General features: G+C 40.0%; 1 protein-coding gene across 7 annotated transcripts in view; it reads right to left on the minus strand.

Moving 5' to 3' along the window:
• TSPAN12 (tetraspanin 12) overlaps positions 1–17661 on the minus strand; it is a 69481-nt gene extending 51820 nt beyond the window's left edge. For 2 of the 7 annotated variants that reach the window (XM_054495641.2, XM_063667796.1), the window contains exons 1-2: positions 17159–17496; positions 16048–16183 (exon numbers count right to left, since the gene is read on the minus strand). In XM_054495641.2, coding sequence (XP_054351616.1) covers positions 16048–16113 — 66 coding nt within the window. In that variant the 5' untranslated portion in view covers positions 16114–16183; positions 17159–17496. The other 5 variants (XM_054495642.2, XM_063667795.1, XM_063667794.1 and 2 more) reach the window with 5 other exon arrangements.
• Positions 17662–21521: the final 3860 nt, after the last annotated feature.

The following is a 21521-nucleotide window of genomic DNA, read 5'->3' on the forward strand; positions in this document are numbered from 1 at the left end:
AGTTGAATACTCAACTCATTATTCAGAAAACTGACAAGAATCTATCATTTCTATTTATCCTACTTTTCCTGTACAAACTAAAGGAAGAACCAAGGACTTGATTAAACTTTTTATGGAAGAATTTCTGTAATATTTGCAGGAAGCATTCCAGAGCATCACCATTTAACAACCTTTTCTCAAATAATGGATCTCTAGAAAAAAGATCCTCAATGGCTGCAATTTTATCAGGTCATTGGTTCTCAATCCTGTCTGTACATTTGAATCATTTAAGACTCAAAAAAATTACTGAACACAGGTTTATCCTGGACTAATTCTAGGGAGTACAGCTTGGGCATCAGAAATGTGTAGCAGCTTCACAGATTCTAACAGGTAGACAGGGCTGAGAACCACTGCATTAAATGAAACGCTGGTGGGAAGTCAGAATGGAGAGAGTAGGCTGATGATCCAGACCACACTGGTCATTCCTAGTGTCACAAAAAGAGACATTTACACATAATGTGTCTCCCAACATGGTACGGTCAGAAGCACACAGAAATTCCTATGAAGTATTTTCACCAGAAGGTCAAACTTGAATCAAATCAATCCTCCCGCCCTATCAGTCAATAAAAAAATACATGAAATAGATTTAAACATGTTAAATGCCACCACGGGAAGCAATTAGCAAAATCAAGCATATGAGAAATTTTACGGAACAAATGACCTGCTTTCTTGAATTGAAAAAAAAAAAAAAAAACTGGCAAGTTAAAACAAAAAGGAGAGAAGGAGAAACTCTCTAGTGTAGATTAAAATAGATTTAAGAGATTACCCAATGCAATACATTGACCTGGTTTGGATCCCTATTCAAACAAATCAACCACATAGAAACATTTATGATACAACTGAGGAAAGTTTAACCCTGAATGAATGTTTGGAAATATTAAGAAACTACTTTGATTATTTTAGGTGTGAGAATAGATTAAGTTTATTTTTTTAAAGGTCTTTATTTTCTAGACTTATATACTGAAGTAATTTTAAACAAAATATATTGATATCTATATTTGTAAGAAAAAAACAAAACATAATGATGACTGGGTTATGGTTTAATAATTAATCATGACCGGTAGAAGTTAGGTGTGAAGTAGAGAAGGGCATGTTGATAATTGTTGAAACTGGGTAATGAATAATTGGGGATTAATTATACTGTGTTTTTCTACTTTGGTATATGTTTTAAATTTTTTCATTATTAAGAAGAAGTCTTCCTGGGAAGCTTTCCTAAAACCTGCATATTATTAACCCCTAAGTTCTGAATGTCTTTCCTATTTTGATGGAAATCTTTTTGAAAGGTGTATTTATCTTCTTAAGTACAATGTAGTGAAATTCGACTTACCCTGATTTTTAATAATTTCTGGCATCTTAATGAACATCACTTACCATTACGTGCTACAGCTTTAGCTTTAAATGCTGATATAATGAATATAATGAATATAGAGAAGGTAGAAATGAGTCTGAGCTAACTCAACTGGTGGCCATGAAACGTGCTTTCTGCATGAAAGCTCCAAGGTAAACAGACTGTGTAGCGCTCTACAGCTTTGAACAGTAAATTATGGCTATCTGCTTGGAAAATCAGCTAGTGAATTCACACTTCCATCATTCATTACAAATATTTACCCAACAATTACTATGTGCCTTGGACTGGGCAAGATTCAGAGACTGACAATAAATAAGAGAAATAAGATCCAGGCCTTCTTGGAACCTCTTGGGGAACACAGGCAATAATTATACAAAGAAGACAATTACAAACTGTTTAAAAAAAAAAAAAAAAGTGCCATGAAGCACAGAAAAGGGAAATACCCTGTTGAAGGTCTCTCAGATCCTGAGTGGTAGAGCTGGGACTCAAATTCAAGCTGTTGGGCTTCGAAGAGCCAGGGTTAGTCACTGTCTCCCAAGTTTAGAAATAGGCATGGCATGTTTCACAGAGGGTGAAAACACTACCCTACACAGCATGTAGAATTCCTTTTTAGAAAGATGCGCAATGGGTCTCCTGTAGAAGTCAGGTTCAGTCTAAATGTCTGAACTACTTTCTTTGGTGAATGGGAGCTCAGTGGTTCTTAACCTGTAAATACAAATGTATTTTGATATAATTAATTTCCTTTGTGAGCCAATACATTTTGTTTTGTGGATTAAAATACAGATTAATAGTAATATTATATTAATTATATTAATCTTTTATGGAAGAATTTCTGCTAATATTTGTAGGATGCATTCTAGAGCATCACCATTTAACAACCCTTTCTGAAATAATGGATCTGAAATAAAATACAGATTAACAGTAATTAATTACTATTAATTAAGTAATTAATAGTAATTACTATTAATATTACTATTAATCTGTATTTTAATCCACATATTAGAATACAGTTGAATATTCTGAAAATTATAAGACTGTCAAAGGCGTCAATGGCCTACAAGTTAGGTTAAGAACCCTGGGACCACATTCAAGAGTAGAATTAGGCCAGTTATTATTATTCTCATGTCTGTTTGAAGTGAACAGATTGTAAACCTCATAAAAGTTACAAGTGAGTCAGTCGCAGTGACTTAGCCATGTTTCTAGCTTCTTTTGGTGCATTAACATCTGTTCTGCATACATATGCCAGACACATCCTGCTCTGGAGAACCAAAAAATGTGCCTGAGTCACCTTGCCTTGGCCTGCTGCCTCCCTTGTTGCTTGTTCCATCCTCAAGAGGAGATGTTCTCCCAGGGGTGCACTTTTCAAACACAAACCATGCAATCCAGAATCCACACTCCTAAGTACCTCCCTTATGGGGCTCTCTCACTTAGGGGCCACTACACACCTGCCCTAATTACCCCAAGGCCAATTGTTCAAACTGGCCAATCCTAAACCCACTTAACTGCCTCACCTATACCTTCCCATAGAAACCATGGTATAAGCACTTGCCCACAGTTCCCATCTCTCTTTCTGCCTTGTGACTGATCCTAGTGTTTCCCCTCTTGGCCCTCCATAATGAGATGTGTACTCCATGTCTTGGGATTTATGGATATAATAAACTATCTTCTCAATGGCAGCCATCTCCTGGTCTGTTGGCCTCAGCATACCTAATTGACAGCAGAACATATTAAAACACACAGAGCTAGCAGAAGACTGTTGGCTCTTTGAAGAAATCTGTGGGCACGTGTTCTCCCTCTACTTGGCTATATGTGGGTCCTTAAAACCTTGTAAGTATCGCCAGGACAGAAAAGTCTATTAATATGGTGTATTAGTCCATTCTCACACTGTTATAAATACCTGAAACTGGGTAATCTATGAAGAAAAGAGGTTTAGTTGGCTCATGGTTCCTCAGGCTGTACAGGAAACATGGCTGGGGAGGCCTCAGGAAATTTTTAATCATGGTGGGAGGGGAAGCAGGCACATCTTACATGGCCAGAGCAGGAGAAAGAGAGAGCAGAGGAAAGTGCTACACATTTTCAAACAACCAGACCTCATGAGAACTCACTCACTACCAGAAGAACAGCAAGGGGAAAGTCCGTCCCCATGATCCAATCACCTCCCACCAGGTCACTTCCACAGCACTGGGGATCACAATTCGACATGAGATTTTGGTGGGGACACAAATTCAAACCATATCATTCAACCCCTGGCCCCTCCCAAATCTCATGTCCTTTTCACATTCCAAAATACAATCATGCCTTCCCAACAGTCCCCCAAAGTCTGACTTGATTTCAGCATTAACTCAAAAGTCTACAGTCCAAAGTCCCACTTGAGACAAGTCAAGTCCCTTCTGCCTATGAGACCGTAAAATCAAAATCAGCTAGTTACTTCCAATATACAATGGAGGTACAGGCATTCACTAAATATTACCATTCCAAAAGGAAGAAACTGGCCAAAACAAAGGGGCTACAGGCCCCATGCAAGTCCCAAACCCAGCAGGGCAGTCATCAAATCTTAAAGCTCCAAAATAATCTCCTTTAAAGCCATGTCTCACATCCAGGCAAAACTGATGCAAGGGGTGGGCCCCCAGGGCCTTGGGCAGCTCTATCCCTGTGGTTCCGCAGGGTACAGTCCCTGTGGTTGCTTTCTTTCACAGGTTGCCATTGAGTGCCTGCAGCTTCTCCAGGCACACAATGCAAGTTGTCAGTGGGTCTATCATTCTGTGGTCTGCAGGAGAGTGGCCCTCTTCTCACTGCTCCACTAGGCAGTGCCTTAGTGGGGACTCTGTGTGGGGGCTCAAACCCCACATTTCCCTTCTGCACTGCTCTAGTAGAGATTCTCCATGAGGGCTCTGTCCCTGCAGCAGACTTTTGCCTGGATATCCAGGCATTTGCATACATCCTCTGAAATTGAGTCAGAGGCTCCCAAGCCTTAACTGTTGCCCTCTGTGCACCCACAGGCTTAACACCACATGGAAGCTGCCTAGGCTAATGGCTTGCACCTTCTGGAGCAGTGGCCTGAGATGTACCTGAGCCCCTTTAAGCTACAGCTGGAGCTGAAGCAGCTGGATCATAGGGAGTAGTGTCCCAAGGTTCTGCAGGGCAGCAGGGCCCTGGGCCCAGTCCATGAAACCATTCTTTCCTCCTAGGCCTTTGGGCCTGTGATGGGAGGGTCTGGTGTGAAGGTCTCTGAAATGCCTTTGAGGCATTTTCCTCATTGTCTTGAGTATTAATATTCAGCTCCCCTTTGCTTATGCAAATTTCTGCAGCCAGTTTGAATTCCTTTCTGGAAAATTAGTTTATCTTTTCTACCACATGGTCAGGCTGCAAATTTTATAAACTTTTATGATCTGCTTTCCTTCTAAATATAAGTTCCAGTTTTAGAACATCTCTTTACTTACATACATGACCATACACTTTTAGAAGCAACCAGACCAAATCTTAAACACTTTGCTGCTTAGAAATTTGTTCTGCCAGATTACCCTAAATCATCACTCTCAAGTTCAAAGTTCCACAGATACCTAAAGCAGGGGCACAATGCCACAAGTCTCTTTGCTAAAGCATAGCAAGAGTGACCTTTATTCCAGTTCTCAATAAGTTCCTCATCTTCATCTCAGACCACATCAGTCTGGACTTCATTTGTCAATATTACTATCAGCATTTTTATCATGACAATTTAACTAGTCTCTAGAAAGTTCCAAACTTTCCCTCATCTTTCTGTCTTCTGAGCCCTTCAAACTGTTCAAATTTCTGCCTGTTACTGAGTTACAAAGTCACTTTCACGTATTCAGGTATGTTTATAGCAATGCTCCACTCCTGATACCAATTTTTCTGTATTAGCCCATTCTAGCACTGCCATAAAGTAATACCCGAAACTAGGTAATTTATAAAGAGCAGAGGTTTAATTGGCTTATGGTTCCACAGGATGTACAGGAAGCATGGCTGGGGAGGCCTCAGGAAACTTTCAAACATGGTGGAAGGGGAAGCAGGCACATCTTACCTGGCCAGAGGAGGAGTGAGAGAGAGAAGGGGGAGGTGCTACACACTTTTAAACAACCAGATCTCTTGAGAACTCACTCTCTACCATGAGAACAGCAAGGGGGAAATCCATCCCCATGATCCAATCACCTCACACCAGGCCTCTCATCCAACATTCAACATGAGATTTGGGCAGGGACACAAATCCAAACCATATCATGTGGTATTTTATTTCATTATCTAAAATTATTTTACAGTTATAAAAAACTCCTCTATTTATCACCCTTCAAAGTAATGACTGCTGTTGGTTTCTCTATTCTATACTGGCTTTACAGGCTGTTTAGCCAGTTTTCAATAACATAGGTTTTAGTCGTGTCAACACATTATTTCGTTCTTCATAGTGTACAATTCATTATCAGTGTAGTTACTACACATAGTTCTTCCATTTTTAACAAAAAAAAGTGTATATCTTTTAAATGGTGTATTCCAAGACATTTCTTATATGGCAGGATGATTAAAAGCCTGGGCTTTGAAGTCATTCTTTCATTCAAAAATCACATATTGGTCACCCACTCTTTGCCAGGCACTGTGCTATGTGTTAGGGATACACTGATGAACAGTAACAGACACTGCCTCTGTGGTGCAATTAACTAAGTGAAGAGGACACAGGTTAATCAACTCATCCGAGATATAAATATGTAACTGAGAACTGTAACATGCGCTGAGAAGACATAGTACAAGTTTCTGTACAAATTCCTTTTGGAGGGCCTGACCCATTCCACGGGGTCAAAGGAACTTCTCTAAGAGAGCTAAGATCTAAAGGATAATTATCAAGTTACTCAGGAAGAGGAGGGTTGAAAATAACCTTCTGGCCAGAAAGAACAAAGGCCCCACGAGGGAAGGCAACATGACATGGTAAGCAAAATTGGCACATGGTGAGAAGGAAAAAGCAGGCAGGGGTGAGACTGCATGGAGTCTTGGAAGCCATTTCAAGGTATATCGGCTTCACCATCATGACAATGAGAAGCCACTGAATTTTGAATTTCAGCTAGGAATTCTAGCTCTACTGCCTTTTAGCTATATGACATTCAGCTTGATCTTTCCTATGCTTCAGTTTTCTCACCTCTAAAATGATATAAAAATAAGTCCTACTTCATAGAAGATCTACATGACAAAAAAAAAAAAAACAGAGTGAGACTCTCATATACATTACTTATAATTACTGCAAGTCACTTTAAACTTAAAGGTTTTCTCTTAATCTTTCTCAGTCAGTCTGAAAGATTAGACTACTCCTAAATCAATTCAGAAATGGAATCTTCAGCTGTTTGAAGGTCTACCAGATGGACAAGAGAGGAAGCTCTGGGGTTGATCATACTATCACGGTCAATTTCAACATCTCTAACACTAAACTTATCTCCATTCCTCCAACACCTGCATGTCCCTCCCACTGTTTTTCCTGTAAATGGTATAATCAATCCTTCAATCATGACTTGCCAGAGAGGCTGAACCTCTCCCTTTTTCTCAGCTCTATATCTAATTAGTCTCAAGTCCTTCAAATTGATCTGGCAAGGCGTTGGGTGAATTCCTTCCCCTTTTCTGCCACGACTGGCTAGTTCAGGCCTTCATCCTCTTTTGCTATCCAATTATAATTACTTTATAATAGAACTCTTCAGCTCACAGATTTCACCTCCAATTCACCCTTCGGTTACTTTTATAGAACATAGGTCAAATTCTTCAGCTTATAGCTACCCTTTATAGTTCTTCTTCAACTACTATTTATTTCGTCTTCCCTCAACTCCCTCTGAGAGAACAAAGTTTAAACTCTTGAGCAGGGCACACCAGGCCCTCTTCAGCTACCCCTTAAACTTTTTCTTAAACCATGCTTCCTGCCAGCTGTTTCCTACATATATTCTATATATGGAAAACAACAAAACTGCTTGCACATCTCCAAAATGCACCATGCACACCTCCCAGTGCCTATACATCTTCACTCCTGCAGTGCCTTCTGCCTGGAATACCATCCTGCCCCAGCTTTCCTGTTCTCATGTGCTAAGCAACATCTACTTCTCCTTCAAGGCCAGCCTGAACATCAACTAGAGTGTAAAGATTCTCTCCCAACTCCCGCCTTACCTACAGATCTTTTCCCTCTTCATGCTCTTTGCACAGACCCCATAAAGCAGTTATCCTATTGTTCTTGTTTCTGTCCATCCATCTCATCCCAGTAGAGGGCACAGAACATGGCTTATCTCCCCATCACACAGAAAAGTATCAGGTTCGGTAGTGGTGCCTAATATATGTTAGGTGAGTGAATGAGAAAATAATTAAATTAAAGGGAGATGGTTTCATCCTGCTAGATAAGCTGTTAGAGATTTTTAAACAAATTAGAAGATGTTTTAATAAGAACTGAGCTTTCTATCACTGGAAGTTTTCCAGTAGAAAGATGGTTTCTGAAAAACAAAGTCAAAGATTTATATATCAGATTAGAAGGTGGCTAAAGTGTTCTCAAAAGTACTTTAAACTAAAACTTTGCATTATACTCTGTCCCAATGTTTTTTTCACAGGAGTATACCCAAACATTGCAGCTGTGCACAGAACATTAGTCAAAAAAATAATAACACCAAGCCTTATTCTATAGTAAACAAGCAACCCTGGGAATAAAACGGCTTTTTCTCAAGGAATTGATTCCAGCAACATTAAATGTCTGAGAACAGTTTCATCCTCAACAAGTGAGGCTTTACTCACTGGGCTTGAGAAAATGATAACAATAAAAACATATAGTGCATGCCTATAGCAAGAAACTGAACTAAAACGAGACTAGGTCAACTCAATAACTAAACCTGATATTAAACCTAGAAGCACAACTTATGTGAGGAATTCAGGACTCCTTGCTAAACATGTTATTTTCTGCTAATTTTCCAAATTAACTATGAAAATAATCCTTCAAATGCCACTCACATTGGCTAAATTATTAGGAACATTATAGTTATCATATGTAGCTAGGCTTTATAGCTCCTTTTGTTTTCTCCAGTATTGCAACATGTTACTTGAAGCTCAAGGAGATATTTTAAAACTAAACAAAGTGTTACTTGATAGAAATACATTTAATATACTATTTGGCAGGACATTTGTCACAGTGTCTCTTGCAAAATACTTAGAAAATGCTAGCTTTCAACAAATATTTAGAAACATAAAATTTGCAGTGTTGAGGACATGGTCTGCTTTTGCTTGCATCTAATTCTATAAAAACAAGTCTTGAATCAAGTTGTTTTCTGAATCAGAATTGTATGTGTATGCGCATTTCCTAAGTGTATTATGAAATGTGTACCTATAATTTCCATAAAATAGCAAGGTCACAGTCAAGAAACAGTCTTTTCTGTCTTTCAACTGTCTGCCATCTGTAACATATAGTACCACATAAGATGACAGTGACACAAATAGTTTCTGTTCAAGGATGACAGCTGTCTAAAACCACATACCTAAACTTTTCATGTCAAACCTGTTAGCAAAGAGAGGAACATAAAAGAGAGACCTGAATCTTAGTTACAGCTTTGTCTGTAATCGACAAATAATTCAAACTTTCATAATTTTTATTGGCTAATCTTGAAAATGGAAAAATTGGACCAGAAGCTTTCCTTCTTTTAAAAAAGGATTTAAATTTTTTTGGTGTTTTTTTCTGTCTCCTAGGCATGATCATAGCTCATTGCACCTGGAACTCCTGGGCTCAATTGATCCTCCTGCCTTGGTCTCCCAAGTGCTGAGGTTACAGGCATGAGCCACCATACTTAGCCTTTAAATTGCTATTTGTTAAAATGTAAAAGTAAGATCTATCTAGCCTTGATTATTTGGAGGCTGGTCACACGAGGTGAGTCACATATGTGTTTCATGTTGCCAGGCCTGCTCCCTTTCGCCTTTTTGTGAGTCTGTGCCTTCTCAGCTTCCCTCTACCAGGGGATGGGCAGAAGGAAAGAGAGCAAACAGGTAACACTATTTGCTAAAGCTGTGAAAGAATAGGCAATGTAAATGATGGCTGAAATACAGTCTGGAGATTACTGGTGGGTATCATTTCAGAATGAACATCAATTGATTAGAGCTGAATAAACCAATATCACCCTGGAGCTGTTCTGACTGACAGTTTTTCTAGACCACCATGTTTTCCTATAGATAGGGTGACCATGCATTCTGATCTGACCACAAGAGACCCACTATAAGCCTCTGTTGTTTGGGCATAATTCTTAGCAGAAACATCCCCTTTTCTTCAGTCTCCACATTGTCCTGGTTGCCATGATAAAGTATATGATCAACCTATAGTTACTATAGGTAAAAGAAGAGTAAAACTGGTTGCCATGATAAAGTATATGATCAACCTATAGTTACTATAGGTAAAAGAAGAGTAAAATGCCTCATTCTACATGATAGTTTCTGTGCAGTCTAACTGCAGTAAACTCCACTTCCCCAACATCCCAGCTCAGGATTATTTCCTGAGTGGAGTCAATGAGGGAGGAGCCTATTGCTCAGTATGCAGCAGAATGTGCTGTGAACAATCTTCCATGTACTTCTCAAAAAACATTCCTTAAGAAGCATACAGCAGCTCAAGTCTTTGCTCAGCTAAGCCACAGTGTATATATAAAAAAGTAGATCAGCTTTGCTCTGAGACTAAAAGATTTTTTTTTGTTGTTTGTTTTTGAAATGGAGTCTCACTTTGTTGCCCAGACTGGAGTGCAGTAACGCTATCTTGGCTCACTGCAATCTCCCCCTCCCAGGTTCAAGCAATTCTCCTGCCTCAGTCCCCCTAGTAGCTAGGATTACAGCTGCATGCCACCACACCCAGCTTATTTTTGTATTTTTAGTAGAGACAGGGTTTCGCCATTTTGGTCAGGCTGGTCTCGAACTCCTGACCTCAGGTGATCCACCTGCTTGGGCCTCCCAAAGTGCTGGGATTACAGGCATGAGCCACCGCGTCTGGCTGACTAAAGGAATTTTTTATGGTTAAAATTTATTTTAAAAGACCACAAATATTTGTTGGAGGGCTTTCCACTATTCCTTAGGAAGAGTTCAAAAATACTTGAATACCATTCATGGCATAAAGTTGGGGACACCAATTTAAAATGTAGTATTTTAATATGATTCATAAATGTCCTTCCTGTGAATTCAAACTTCTACTTGCCAAGAATCTAACTCTTCAGATTCTGTGTGGATCAAATACCTAAGGTTCACTACGGATGGCCAGAGAAAAAGAAAGAGAGCATTGAGCCTCCTGTCATTTCATCTGCCACGCATATATCTCAAAAGCATAAACTAAATTTCCTACTTTTTTAGACTTTCTGAGTTACTTTTCATATTTAATCAGGGTAGTTCTTCTCTGTTGCTATTATCTTTAGTAATGGTAAGTAAAAAACAATGGCTCTTATATAATGGTGAGATATGGGAGTTTATATTATACATTTAGAAAATTAGAAACAAACACATATTTGATGAATTTTAAATGTTCACCAATGTCAGAAATTTTCAAGGAGAACCATATTTATCTATATTTGTAATAATAGACAATTACCATCTAAGAAAGACAAATGACCAAAAAGCTACAGAAACTGTCTTTAAAATGGTAGAAAGCTCTCATTTCTTTAAATAATATGCCATTTAAATTTTACTAGCAATAAAAGCGTATAAATTTGAAGGAAAGGTAACCCACGTCCTTACTCCACCACGGAGAGAAGGTGAATCATGGTCTCAAAAGAACCCTCGGGCAGTTCACCTACCCACACCATCTCCTGTGTGCTCCTTCCCATCACAAACCCACAATACTCGCGACAAACCTAGAAGGCCCAATACTTCTGTACCAACCCCAGTACAACAGTACTAGAATCTGGCTTCTTCATGATGTGGAAAAGACACTCAACAGATGGCAAATCAAGGTGACTGGATCCATACAATAAAGAGAATGCAGAGCGTGTGTGATCTTGAATATGCTACAGATTGTTTCTTCTAAGATACATTTATAGCTTACACTTAAAAACACATCTATGCCTTACATTTTTAAAAAAATACTCAAGATACACTTTTTAACTTGAAAAAAAAAACTCTCAGTTTGATTTTTGACTCTCAGAACAGGAAAACAAAATTGAAAGGGTTCCCAATGTTTTTGTGATTAAGATTAATTTTTTTTCCCTAAAATCCTAGTGGGGTAGAAAAGGTAAGAAGGTACCAATATAGTAAAAATAGATTTAAAAAAACTAAGACTACTTAAAATGCCAGAGGAGAGTAAAAGCCTATAGCTTTTCACCTCATGGGTAATGGGGACAAGGTTGTCAATCTTGCAGACCCAGAGGGAGGAACAATCTCCCTCTCCACAGTCAGAATGTGAAGTCTGGTTTAAGAAGTGGGGTTCATATGCCACACTGGTTTGTTCTACTTGTAATTCCAATGAGAACTAAAAGCTAGTATTAAAGCCTTGCTCCTCAGGGTGTGACGCTCAGACCAGCAGCACTGGCATCACAGAGGAGCTTGTTAGAAATGTACTCTCAGGTAGAACTCACGACATAAGAAATCCGAATCTGCATTTTAACAAGATCTCCAGGTGTGCATGCACTCTGAGGTTTTAGAAGCACTGTTCTAGAGAACTTGGAATGAGCAGGTGGACAGCTAATCCCTTCCTTCTGAGGATGTTTGCTTGACTTCTCTCATGCAAATAAATCCACCATTGTTCCCAGTAATTTAACTTCTACTACACTTGGATAAAAAACAAAACTGGACTTTCAATTCCTGTTCTGCTACTTACTAGCAAGTTATTGAACTACTCTGAGTACCAGTTTCTTTACCTAAAAAAAAGAGAGAGAGAGAGAGAGACTAAGAAAGAAATCTATTTTATGGGTCTATTATGAGAACTAGATGAGGGTAATGTTAACAATGGCCAGGAATGTCTCCAGCACAGGCTGAAAACAGCTTCTGACTTGGTAATGATAGGATCTGCAAACATTGCCTTAACACTGAAGAAGTAAAATCAGTTTCCCTAAAATTAGCCTATTATACATTTCATAGTATTCTAACAAAAATCCCAACAGATTTTTTTTTTTTTTTTTTAAATTTGAGACAGAGTCTCACTCTGTCGCCAGCCTGTAGTGCAGTGGGGCAATCTCGGCTAACTGCAAACTCTGCCTCCCAGGTTCAAGTGATTCTCCTACCTCAGCCTCCTGAGTAGCTGGAATTACAGGTGCATGCCACAACACCCAGCTAATTTGTGTATTTTTAGTAGAGACAGGGTTTCACCATGTTGGCCAGGATGGTCTCAATCTCTTGACCTCGTTAACCTCCTGCCTTGGCCTCCCAAAGTGCTTGGATTACAGGTGTTAGCCACTGCACCCAGCCCCAGCAGACATTTTTAATTGGATAAAATAATCTTAAAGAACATTTTTAAAAACAAACCTTAACCAAGTCAAGAAATGCAGATATATATATATATATATATACACACACATATTTAGACATATATTTATTTTTATTTTTATACATAATATATTCATATTTATACATATAAAATCCTGTAGAAAATTATATTACAGGCCGTGCACGGTGGCTCACCCCTGTAAACCCAGCACTTTGGGAGGCCGAGGTGGGTGGATCATGAGGTCAGGAGTTCGAGACTAGCCTGGCGAATATGATGAAACCCCATCTCTACTGAAAAATACAAAAATTAGCCGGGCATGGTGGTGCACACCTGTAGTCCCAGCTACTCAGGAGGCTGAGGCAGGAGAATCGCCTGAACCCGGGAGGTGGAGGTTGCAGTGAGCTGAGATTGCACCACTGGACTGCAGCCTGGCGACAGAGTGAGACTCTGTCTCAAAAAAAAAAAAAAAAGAAAAGAAAATTATATTACAAAGAATATAGAAAAGTTTGTTTAACTATTTTATAGAAACAGATAACATAAATGAAATTAACACTTAAAATATAGGGCAAACCTAAATGATAAATATGAAATAGTTAATGATGTATATGAAAAATATATATAAAATGATGCCCCTGCTCACTGGTAGTGGGGTAGGTACAAAATAAAGTAACAATGAGATAATACTTCAAATGTTTCAGATTGGCAAAGATTTAGAAATGCCATATTACCAACAAGATGGCAACAAATATTTTTGTACATATAATGGGGTAATTACTGCTTTTATTTCTAGGGAACAGATTCCCAGAACAAGACTGCTGGGTCAAAGGAATTGCAGTAGTGGTAGCAATAGTAGCAGTATTAATCATAACAATAACAATTACTATGATTAGTACCATAATGATAGTAGCAATCCACCTCCTGGTAATCTGCTAGAACATCATCATTATTGTAGTAGTTATAGTAATAACTGCAATACTGCTATTGCATAGACAGCACTTATTATGTGCCACTGCTCTCAGCGCTGTATAAATGTTAACTCTAATCCTCCTCACAACATCTCTAAAAAATAGAGAACTATGATTCCTACTTTACAGGCTAGGAAACAGACACTAAATATGCCTGGCAAACATAGTAAGAAGCATTAGCTATTTTGTATGTTCGTTAGATAGGTCAGCTACTTTTGTTTTTGTTGTTGTTATCACATACTTTTTTACATAGCAATTCCACTCCTATGACTCTAACCCAAATGAGAAACTAATTTAACAACAAAAAAACCAAGAATTTACACGTATAGTATTGTGTATCTGTTGTGGACAGGTATGAGTAAATCTATCTTTGTATGAAACAAAATACAGAAAAATGTATACAAGATGCTTAACCTGGATTATTTTGTTGAAGCGTAGGTGATATTGGGAGAAGAGGAGGGCTGGAGAAAGAGGGAAACAATCTAAATAAGCCAATAAATCAGAACACACTCACACACACACACCACACACAAACATAGAAAGTTAGAAGGTTTAAGTACAGGGTAACAACAAAGAAATAACATTTACATTCTCTGGGGACACAAAGAGCCCTGGAAGAGTTTCAGGAATAGGTGCTTTTATGCAAATTTCATTTCCAAGGGGAGTGATACTTTTGTTGAATGATTTGGTTATTTTTTTCCCACACAATATAAAGTATTAACAAATTTTTCAAAGCTTTATTTTTTATCAAACAACAACAACAACAATCTTAGTAATTCTAAGGTTCAAAACTCAGTAAGGGTCAAGTTAAAGACACTGTCTAGGGGCAAGAAAGCTGAGTTCTGTTCCTGGCACTGCCACCATTGGACTATTTGATCTTTGGCAAGTCACTTAATCTGCACTTAATTTCCTCACTCACAAAGGAAGGAAGTTCAACCAGGCCATCTTTAAAGCTCCTTTAAGAAGTGGAATGTGATGATTCTATAATTAAAAAGCACAATGTAGAAAAGTGAAAAAAACTAGTAAACAGGAGTGATAATTATCATACATTTTAAAGAAATGGAGTTTAAAATCTTAATAACTTTTAATTATCCAGGTAATTTAATGATTCACTTAAAAATCGAGCTTTTAAGAAGTATAAACTACAATAAGATCAACTTGTGATTTTACATTTCCAAATGGTGAATTTAACTACTCAATGCTTTAATTTTGAGAAATTAATGCTTTAATGTTGAGAAAAGGAATGCTGCCATTTTAGATATTTTCAGATTACTCACTGAAGTAAGACTTAATTTGTCCTTTAAAATGGGGCCATCTATAAGGTGCAGTTCAACCAAAATGTCATCTTCTAGAGACCACATGTAATAGCCCTATGAAAAAAAGGCTGGGCAATGCCAGCCAGTCAGCATGGCAGCCAGTCAGCCACATAAATAAATTGCACAATAAAATTTGTAACAGAAAATTTTGAATAAAATTATTAATAGAACACAAAAAAATGGGAAGAACAATTTGCTTAAGAGTGGCAGCCTCCTGAAGCAACATTCACGGTTTAAATTGTTATATTTTCCTAAGTTTTATAAGTAATAATACGATTATTAATCATACTTTATGAAAATTTAAAGCATAAAAAGTCATTAACTCATAGGGCATAAAGATTTCCATGAGCTTGTTACATTTTATGTATTTTATTTCCCTAAATGGTTATGGGATTTTCCAAAAGCATACACACAATTCCTTAAACTTTGCCAACTTAGAGTTAGTTACATAAAAATCACCCTTCAGGCCGTATGGAATCCCCTAGACAAATCTACTCAGCCTTTTTATGATAGGTTATCTGGGTGTGAATTCCACACCCCCCCCCCCGGCCCCCGCCCACAAAAAATATATTAAGACTTGGCCCAACTAGATTTTACAGGCGACAGAGATGTAAAGAAACAATTTATGGCTTGCACAATTATCTAAAATTCCCGCAAACACGCGGTTCCCTAAGTAGTATGTCATAATTTTCTTATCTATGAGTAGAAGCATGTGCATTTATTTATATCCCTAGATTAACTTCAAGTCTAATTTTACTGCCAGTAGTATCCAGGGGTGGATTTCTTTGTTCTAATTACAAATGGAACTTGAGCTAGATCAAAGGCATTTTAAGAAGGTCAAATTTTACTTCTCTGAAAAATAGAGGGTGTTATCCCATGTAATTAATTAATGCTTAGCCATGCCCTTTGGCGCATTATCCGGTGGCTGCAGAAAACCAGAGCCAGCCGTCCCCACCTGTTGGTGCAGTGAAACTTACTTACCCAAAAGAGCAGATTGAGGGCGTAGAGCAGGCAGCGCAGACACTTCACGGAATCTTCTCTGGCCATCGTGAGCCCCGTAAGGGAGAAGCCCCATCCTTTCACCACATCCTACTCCCAAGGGCAAAACGGCAGCGATCTGCAGTGGGCGGGGGAGAGAGAACAGGGGACATCTCACCATCACGCTTCCCACCGCCTGCCCGTCCCTCCCCCACCAGCCCTCAGCAGGGTTCAGAGGGTCCCGAAGCCCAGTGCATTCGAGACATCGCCTCATCAAAAATCATTTGTTAAAGTCATAATGGTAACTAAACTCCCAAAAGTTCCAAACCGGCTTCAGATAACACCTGCTGGGAAAAGAAAAGAGCAACTATCCGGATGAATGAAGTCGCACAGTAAACTCGCGTTCTCAGGGGACACGCGGCGGAGCCCTGTGCATTCTGATGAGACGCTCTTGAAAACCTCCCTCACTCCACGCCCCTCCTCGGGGACAGCTCTGCTCGGAACTGTCCTGAAGGTGAGACACCACACTGCCCCCTACTCCGGACACGTCAGAGGCGCCACCGGCAAGCCCGAGAGCATGAGCGCCCTTCTAGTTAGGACAGTTCCTGGGCACTCCAACTCCGCACCCCTCTACCCTGCCCCGCAGCTCGGGTGTGAATGCAAGGGACTGGGGCGGCGGGGCGGGGGGTGGGGGGTGCAGCGCGGAGTTGAGATTCCGCCTGGCTACTAGGGTTTCTCTGGGAGAACGTGAGAAATGATGTTTTCGGCCCCAGAATGATGGATTAGCCTGGGACAGTGGGCGGGGGGCGGGGGCGCCGGGGAATTAGGGCCGATGCAGCTGTGCAGATGCCCGGTTAGTCATTCAAACCCCGCTTCCCTCACCCCGGCCGCTCCCGCGACCCCTCGCTCAAAGCCGCCCGCGGAGCACAAAGCGAGCGCGGCCACCGACCCAGCCATCGCGTCCGCGCGCCCCCGGCAGGGCGCGAGGGGAAGCACCGGCGGCAGGGAGCCCCAGAGCCAGCCCTTAAGTAGTTTAGCACACAGCGCGGAGGGCAGCCTTCGGCGGGCTGGCGGGACAGCGAGCAGGAAAGGCGACAGACGCGCGGCCACTTACCGTCGGCGCTGGGCCCTGTGCCCCACGCCCGCCTGGGGACAGTCGGGGACGCACGGCTGGGGCTCATCGGGGCAGGGACCTTCTTCGCGGAGAGCCGGAGGGCTGCATTGGCTTCAGCTGGAGGCGCTTTTCTCTTCCTCTCCCCCCACCGCCGCCGTCGCCGCCTCCTGGGAAAAAGAAAAAAAAAAAAAAAGTCCTGGGCAGCAGTTGCTGGAAAGTCTCTGCTAAGCCACCTCCCAGCGCCGCTGTCCCTCCCAAGTCCTCTCCGAGTCCGGACGAGGCAGCGGCGGCAGCCAGGGCCAGCTGCACAAACTCTCAGCGCATGCTCGAGCCGCTGGCTGCCGGGGTTGGGTCCTAGTGGGTGTTTCTTGTCCCTCTCACCCAGCGAGAGTCCCCAAATGGACGCTTCACCTCTGCAGGATAGGGTCCAGAAGATAATGCCTAGGAACTTGGGAGAAGTCCGTACAGTAAATCCCTTTAAAATGGTGGTGTCCAAGGAATGGAGGCTGGGTTGTAAGCATAGAGAAGCAGGCTTTTATTATATGATAATATTTGTGTTTGAGAAGGGGGGTGAAGGGGTGGCCCAACCCAATTCCTGCGATGAGAAACTAGTTTTCACAACCTTTATGGAGCCACCTCCTGTGATTTGTTATTAACATGGTGCCCTATGATCCTTCTTATTGCTTTGTTGCCCTCCCTGATTTTTTTTTTTTAAAGTTTTTTGCTACTTTCATACTGCACTAATAGCATTTACGGAAACATCAGAGTAATCATGTCCAGTCTGACATGCAGAACAGGAGGAAAGAACATTTTTAACTCTTAGAAGTAACTCAAGCTTTCCAAAATTTCTCACGATAAGATTGTTTTGAGTTAACTGGGTGATTTATTTTGAAATGTGTACATAGTAGTGGATCTTTGGAAAATCTAATTTTTTTAAACTAGAAATTCACGAAGTATTACACAGCAGGAGACCATCCTTCCAAAAGAATCTTCCCTTTTAGAAGACAGAAGTTTCACACTACATAAAATGCCACTGGATCATATCCTCCACATAAAATGTGGATGTGTTATGCTATGCCTCACAATACTGCTCATTTCTAGGATTACTTTTGTGGGCACTGCATGGCAAATAAAACTTCACCAACAAATATGAATTACCTGGAATATGAGCAACATCTTTGACCTAATAACTGGAGTCCTTGGATTTCCTTGCAGAAAAAAAAAAAAAATGGAATCCTATGTCCAGGACTGCCTGTCTAGAGTCAGTTGCTGCATGACTGGAGTGACAATAAGACGTGCAGTCTCATATGGAAAGAAGCAAAGTCAAGACCAAAGACAACATGGTTGTTCTGGGTTAGGCTAGGAAAATGATTGGTAAGCAAGTCACTAAGCAGTATGTAAGACAGCATCCCAAAAGAGTATAAAGAAGTATAGCCATGCACAAAAAAACACCAAGAAAAATGTCCAGATGACTCCAACTCTGATAATGAAGCAGCTTCTAGAATATTGGGGAAGAGCAAAGAAACCCACTTTTATCCTCTGCCAGCTTCTTCTCAAATTAGGGTGCATGCCTATTTTAAGCAAAGGACTGCTGAAACAACCAGCCATCCAAATGCTGTTGGTGCCACACATTCCCCGGAGAGGTATAAACATCCCCGCATTGAAAGGAGTCCATGACTGCTATGAAAACTGAGAAAAAGAGTGCCAACAATACCCACGTGTCAAAGCAGAGATCCTCTTCTACTCCTAGAAGGTAGTTAAGTGCCCTTTCCTTAATTCATAAACCTTTAAGGGTCAACTGCCTTAAAGTAATAAAATACTAGAGGAAGTTACTTTAGAAGTATGCATGTCCTCTTCTTCCTGGTAAACGAGAAATGTAGATCCAAGAGAAATTAAAGTAGTTGCTCAATGTCACATCTGTAGTCCAACCTAGATTCCAAAGTAAAATCCAGAATAATGGCTCTAACTTAGTACACTAGTTTAGTGGTTCTCGAAATTGTTGTACATGAGAATCACTTGGAGAGCTTTGAAACAACCCTAATTCTCTGGCATGCCCGATACCACTTACATCGGAGTCTCTGCAGGTGAGGCCTAGACACACAGGTTTTTCCAAGCTCCGAGGGTAATTCTAGTTTGCAGCAAAGTTTGAAAACCACTGCAACTAGGGCTTTACAGCTGCCTAAAAACTAGCAAAAGGGTCTCTTTAGATTTCATTGGATCAAATCCCTCTCCTGTGAGTCGATAAATTGGGATTATTATCCCCATTTTACAAGTTAAGAAGAAAACAGAGCTGTAGTTACTGCTCTAATATTCCTGATAAATGGTCATCAGAGACAGTGAATCAACATTTCAGTAGAGGAGACCTCACCACATTTGAGACATTGCAGTAATGAGCAGTTTTTATTCTTAAACTTGACCATACCACCTTTTAACTTCTACCCTTCAACCTTAGTTCCGCCCTTGGAGTCCGTGGCATGAGCAAGCCTTCCTCCCATATGACAGCCCTTCAACTACTTGAAGGCCGCTGTTCTTTCCTCCCTCTCCAATTCTTCTCTTCCCCAGAATTATGGAAGCACAGTAAGACTTGACATCGCAGCTGTCATTCTGAGGGTTCTATATTTTTCTCTGTGAGATCTGTTTTTGTGTGTGTGAACGAAAGGAGGATAGAAATATCATAATATGCACATAAAAATTTGAATATGTAATAACATATTAGGAAAATTTTATGGTCTATTTACTATCCATTAGTCAGGAACCCAATTCTGTGGCCAGGTGTGCGCCAATAAGTATCATTTCAGTGGTGGTACCTACTGTGCCTCATGCTGAAGATACTAAGACAAGTTCTTACCCTCCAAGAAAAGGCAAAACTATCCTTTCTTATTATATAATAATAATAACAATAATAATGACATCAAAAAATAATAAAATAAGCATTTATGAGGAATCACATACATGTCAGTCCCAGTGTCAGGAGTAAAACTCAGCTATACATTAAGAGAATACAAGTTCCTCACTCCATAAGGCACCTTGTTTGTTCATATCTTGTTCTACTCATTCTGCTCAAGTTGTGGAGAGAAAAAGGATAACATGGGAGTTTGGATGTATGAGTTGCCATTCCTTCTTAGTACAAGACCCTCACAAGTACTCCTAAGCCAGTTCTTTACAATTAATATGGGATAGACACCTAATGTGTTTTGAACAAATTATGTGTCTGACATAATAGGTGCTTCTCACAATTTATCTTATTAATTCCTCATAACCATATGTTGAGATACTTGAAATCAATTCAGATAGCTGATTTTTGCCAGACCCACACAGGTAGTAAATAAAGAAGCTGAGATTCTAAGATCTGTCTGATTCTTTCCACTGTTAATCTGCATTACAATAAAATTTCAAATCTGGTTGGACAAGACATAAGAGGAAAATTTTCGAGCTTTTTAAAGTTAGTTTTTGAGAATATGAAGCTGAATTTCAAATATGTGTAATTAAACTATGACTGGTAAATCTACTTTTACCTCACTTCTAAAAGAGTATACAGACCTAATAAGACCTGAGAAAATCCATTCATTACTGAATTAAGTAGACTGCTTTCTACTGTAAGCTTAGGGTTGCCAGATAAAATACAAGACACCTCATTAGATTTAAATTTCAGATAAACAACAGTTTTTTATTTTTTGGTATAGGCATGTCCCAAATGTTGCATGGGACAAATATTGCATTGGACATACATATACTAAAAAATTATTCAATGTCTACCTGAAATTCAAATTTAATTGCAAACCCTACATTTGTATTAGTTGAATCTGGCCTCCCTATGCAAACTAGCAAATGCACTCAAGGAGCCACAAAAACAAATATGTTTCACATAACAATGAGTCCAGGAATAGCGATTCATCTGCCCAGTAGTGATATCAAGGAATCAGTTCTTTTTCCTCCTTACTCTGCTGACACACACAATGAGTCATCATACTATCCTCAGCTACCTCCTCTCATGGTCACAAGATGGCTGTGCAAATTCAGGCATCATTTTCAGTTACCATTACTTCCAAAGGAAAAAGGTATTTCCTCCTATGAGTTTTCTCTTAGGATCAAGCAAACCTCTCCCAGGAGTTCTGCAGCAGATTATCCCTTTGATTGATTGGCTAGAACCTGATCACATACTCATATATCTACCAATTATTCACAAGAACTATGGTTCTACCATAACTGGTTTGTTTTGTTTTGTTTTGTTTGAGATGGAGTCTCACTCTGTCACCCAGGCTTGAGTGTAGTGGGTCCATCTCGGCTCACTTAACCTTTGCCTCCTGAGTTCAAGTGATTCTCATGCCTTAGCCTCTCAAGAAGCTAGGACTACAGGTATGCA

The sequence above is a fragment of the Pongo pygmaeus genome, chromosome 6 (genome assembly GCF_028885625.2).
Source record: "Pongo pygmaeus isolate AG05252 chromosome 6, NHGRI_mPonPyg2-v2.0_pri, whole genome shotgun sequence".
Lineage (NCBI taxonomy): Eukaryota > Metazoa > Chordata > Mammalia > Primates > Hominidae > Pongo > Pongo pygmaeus.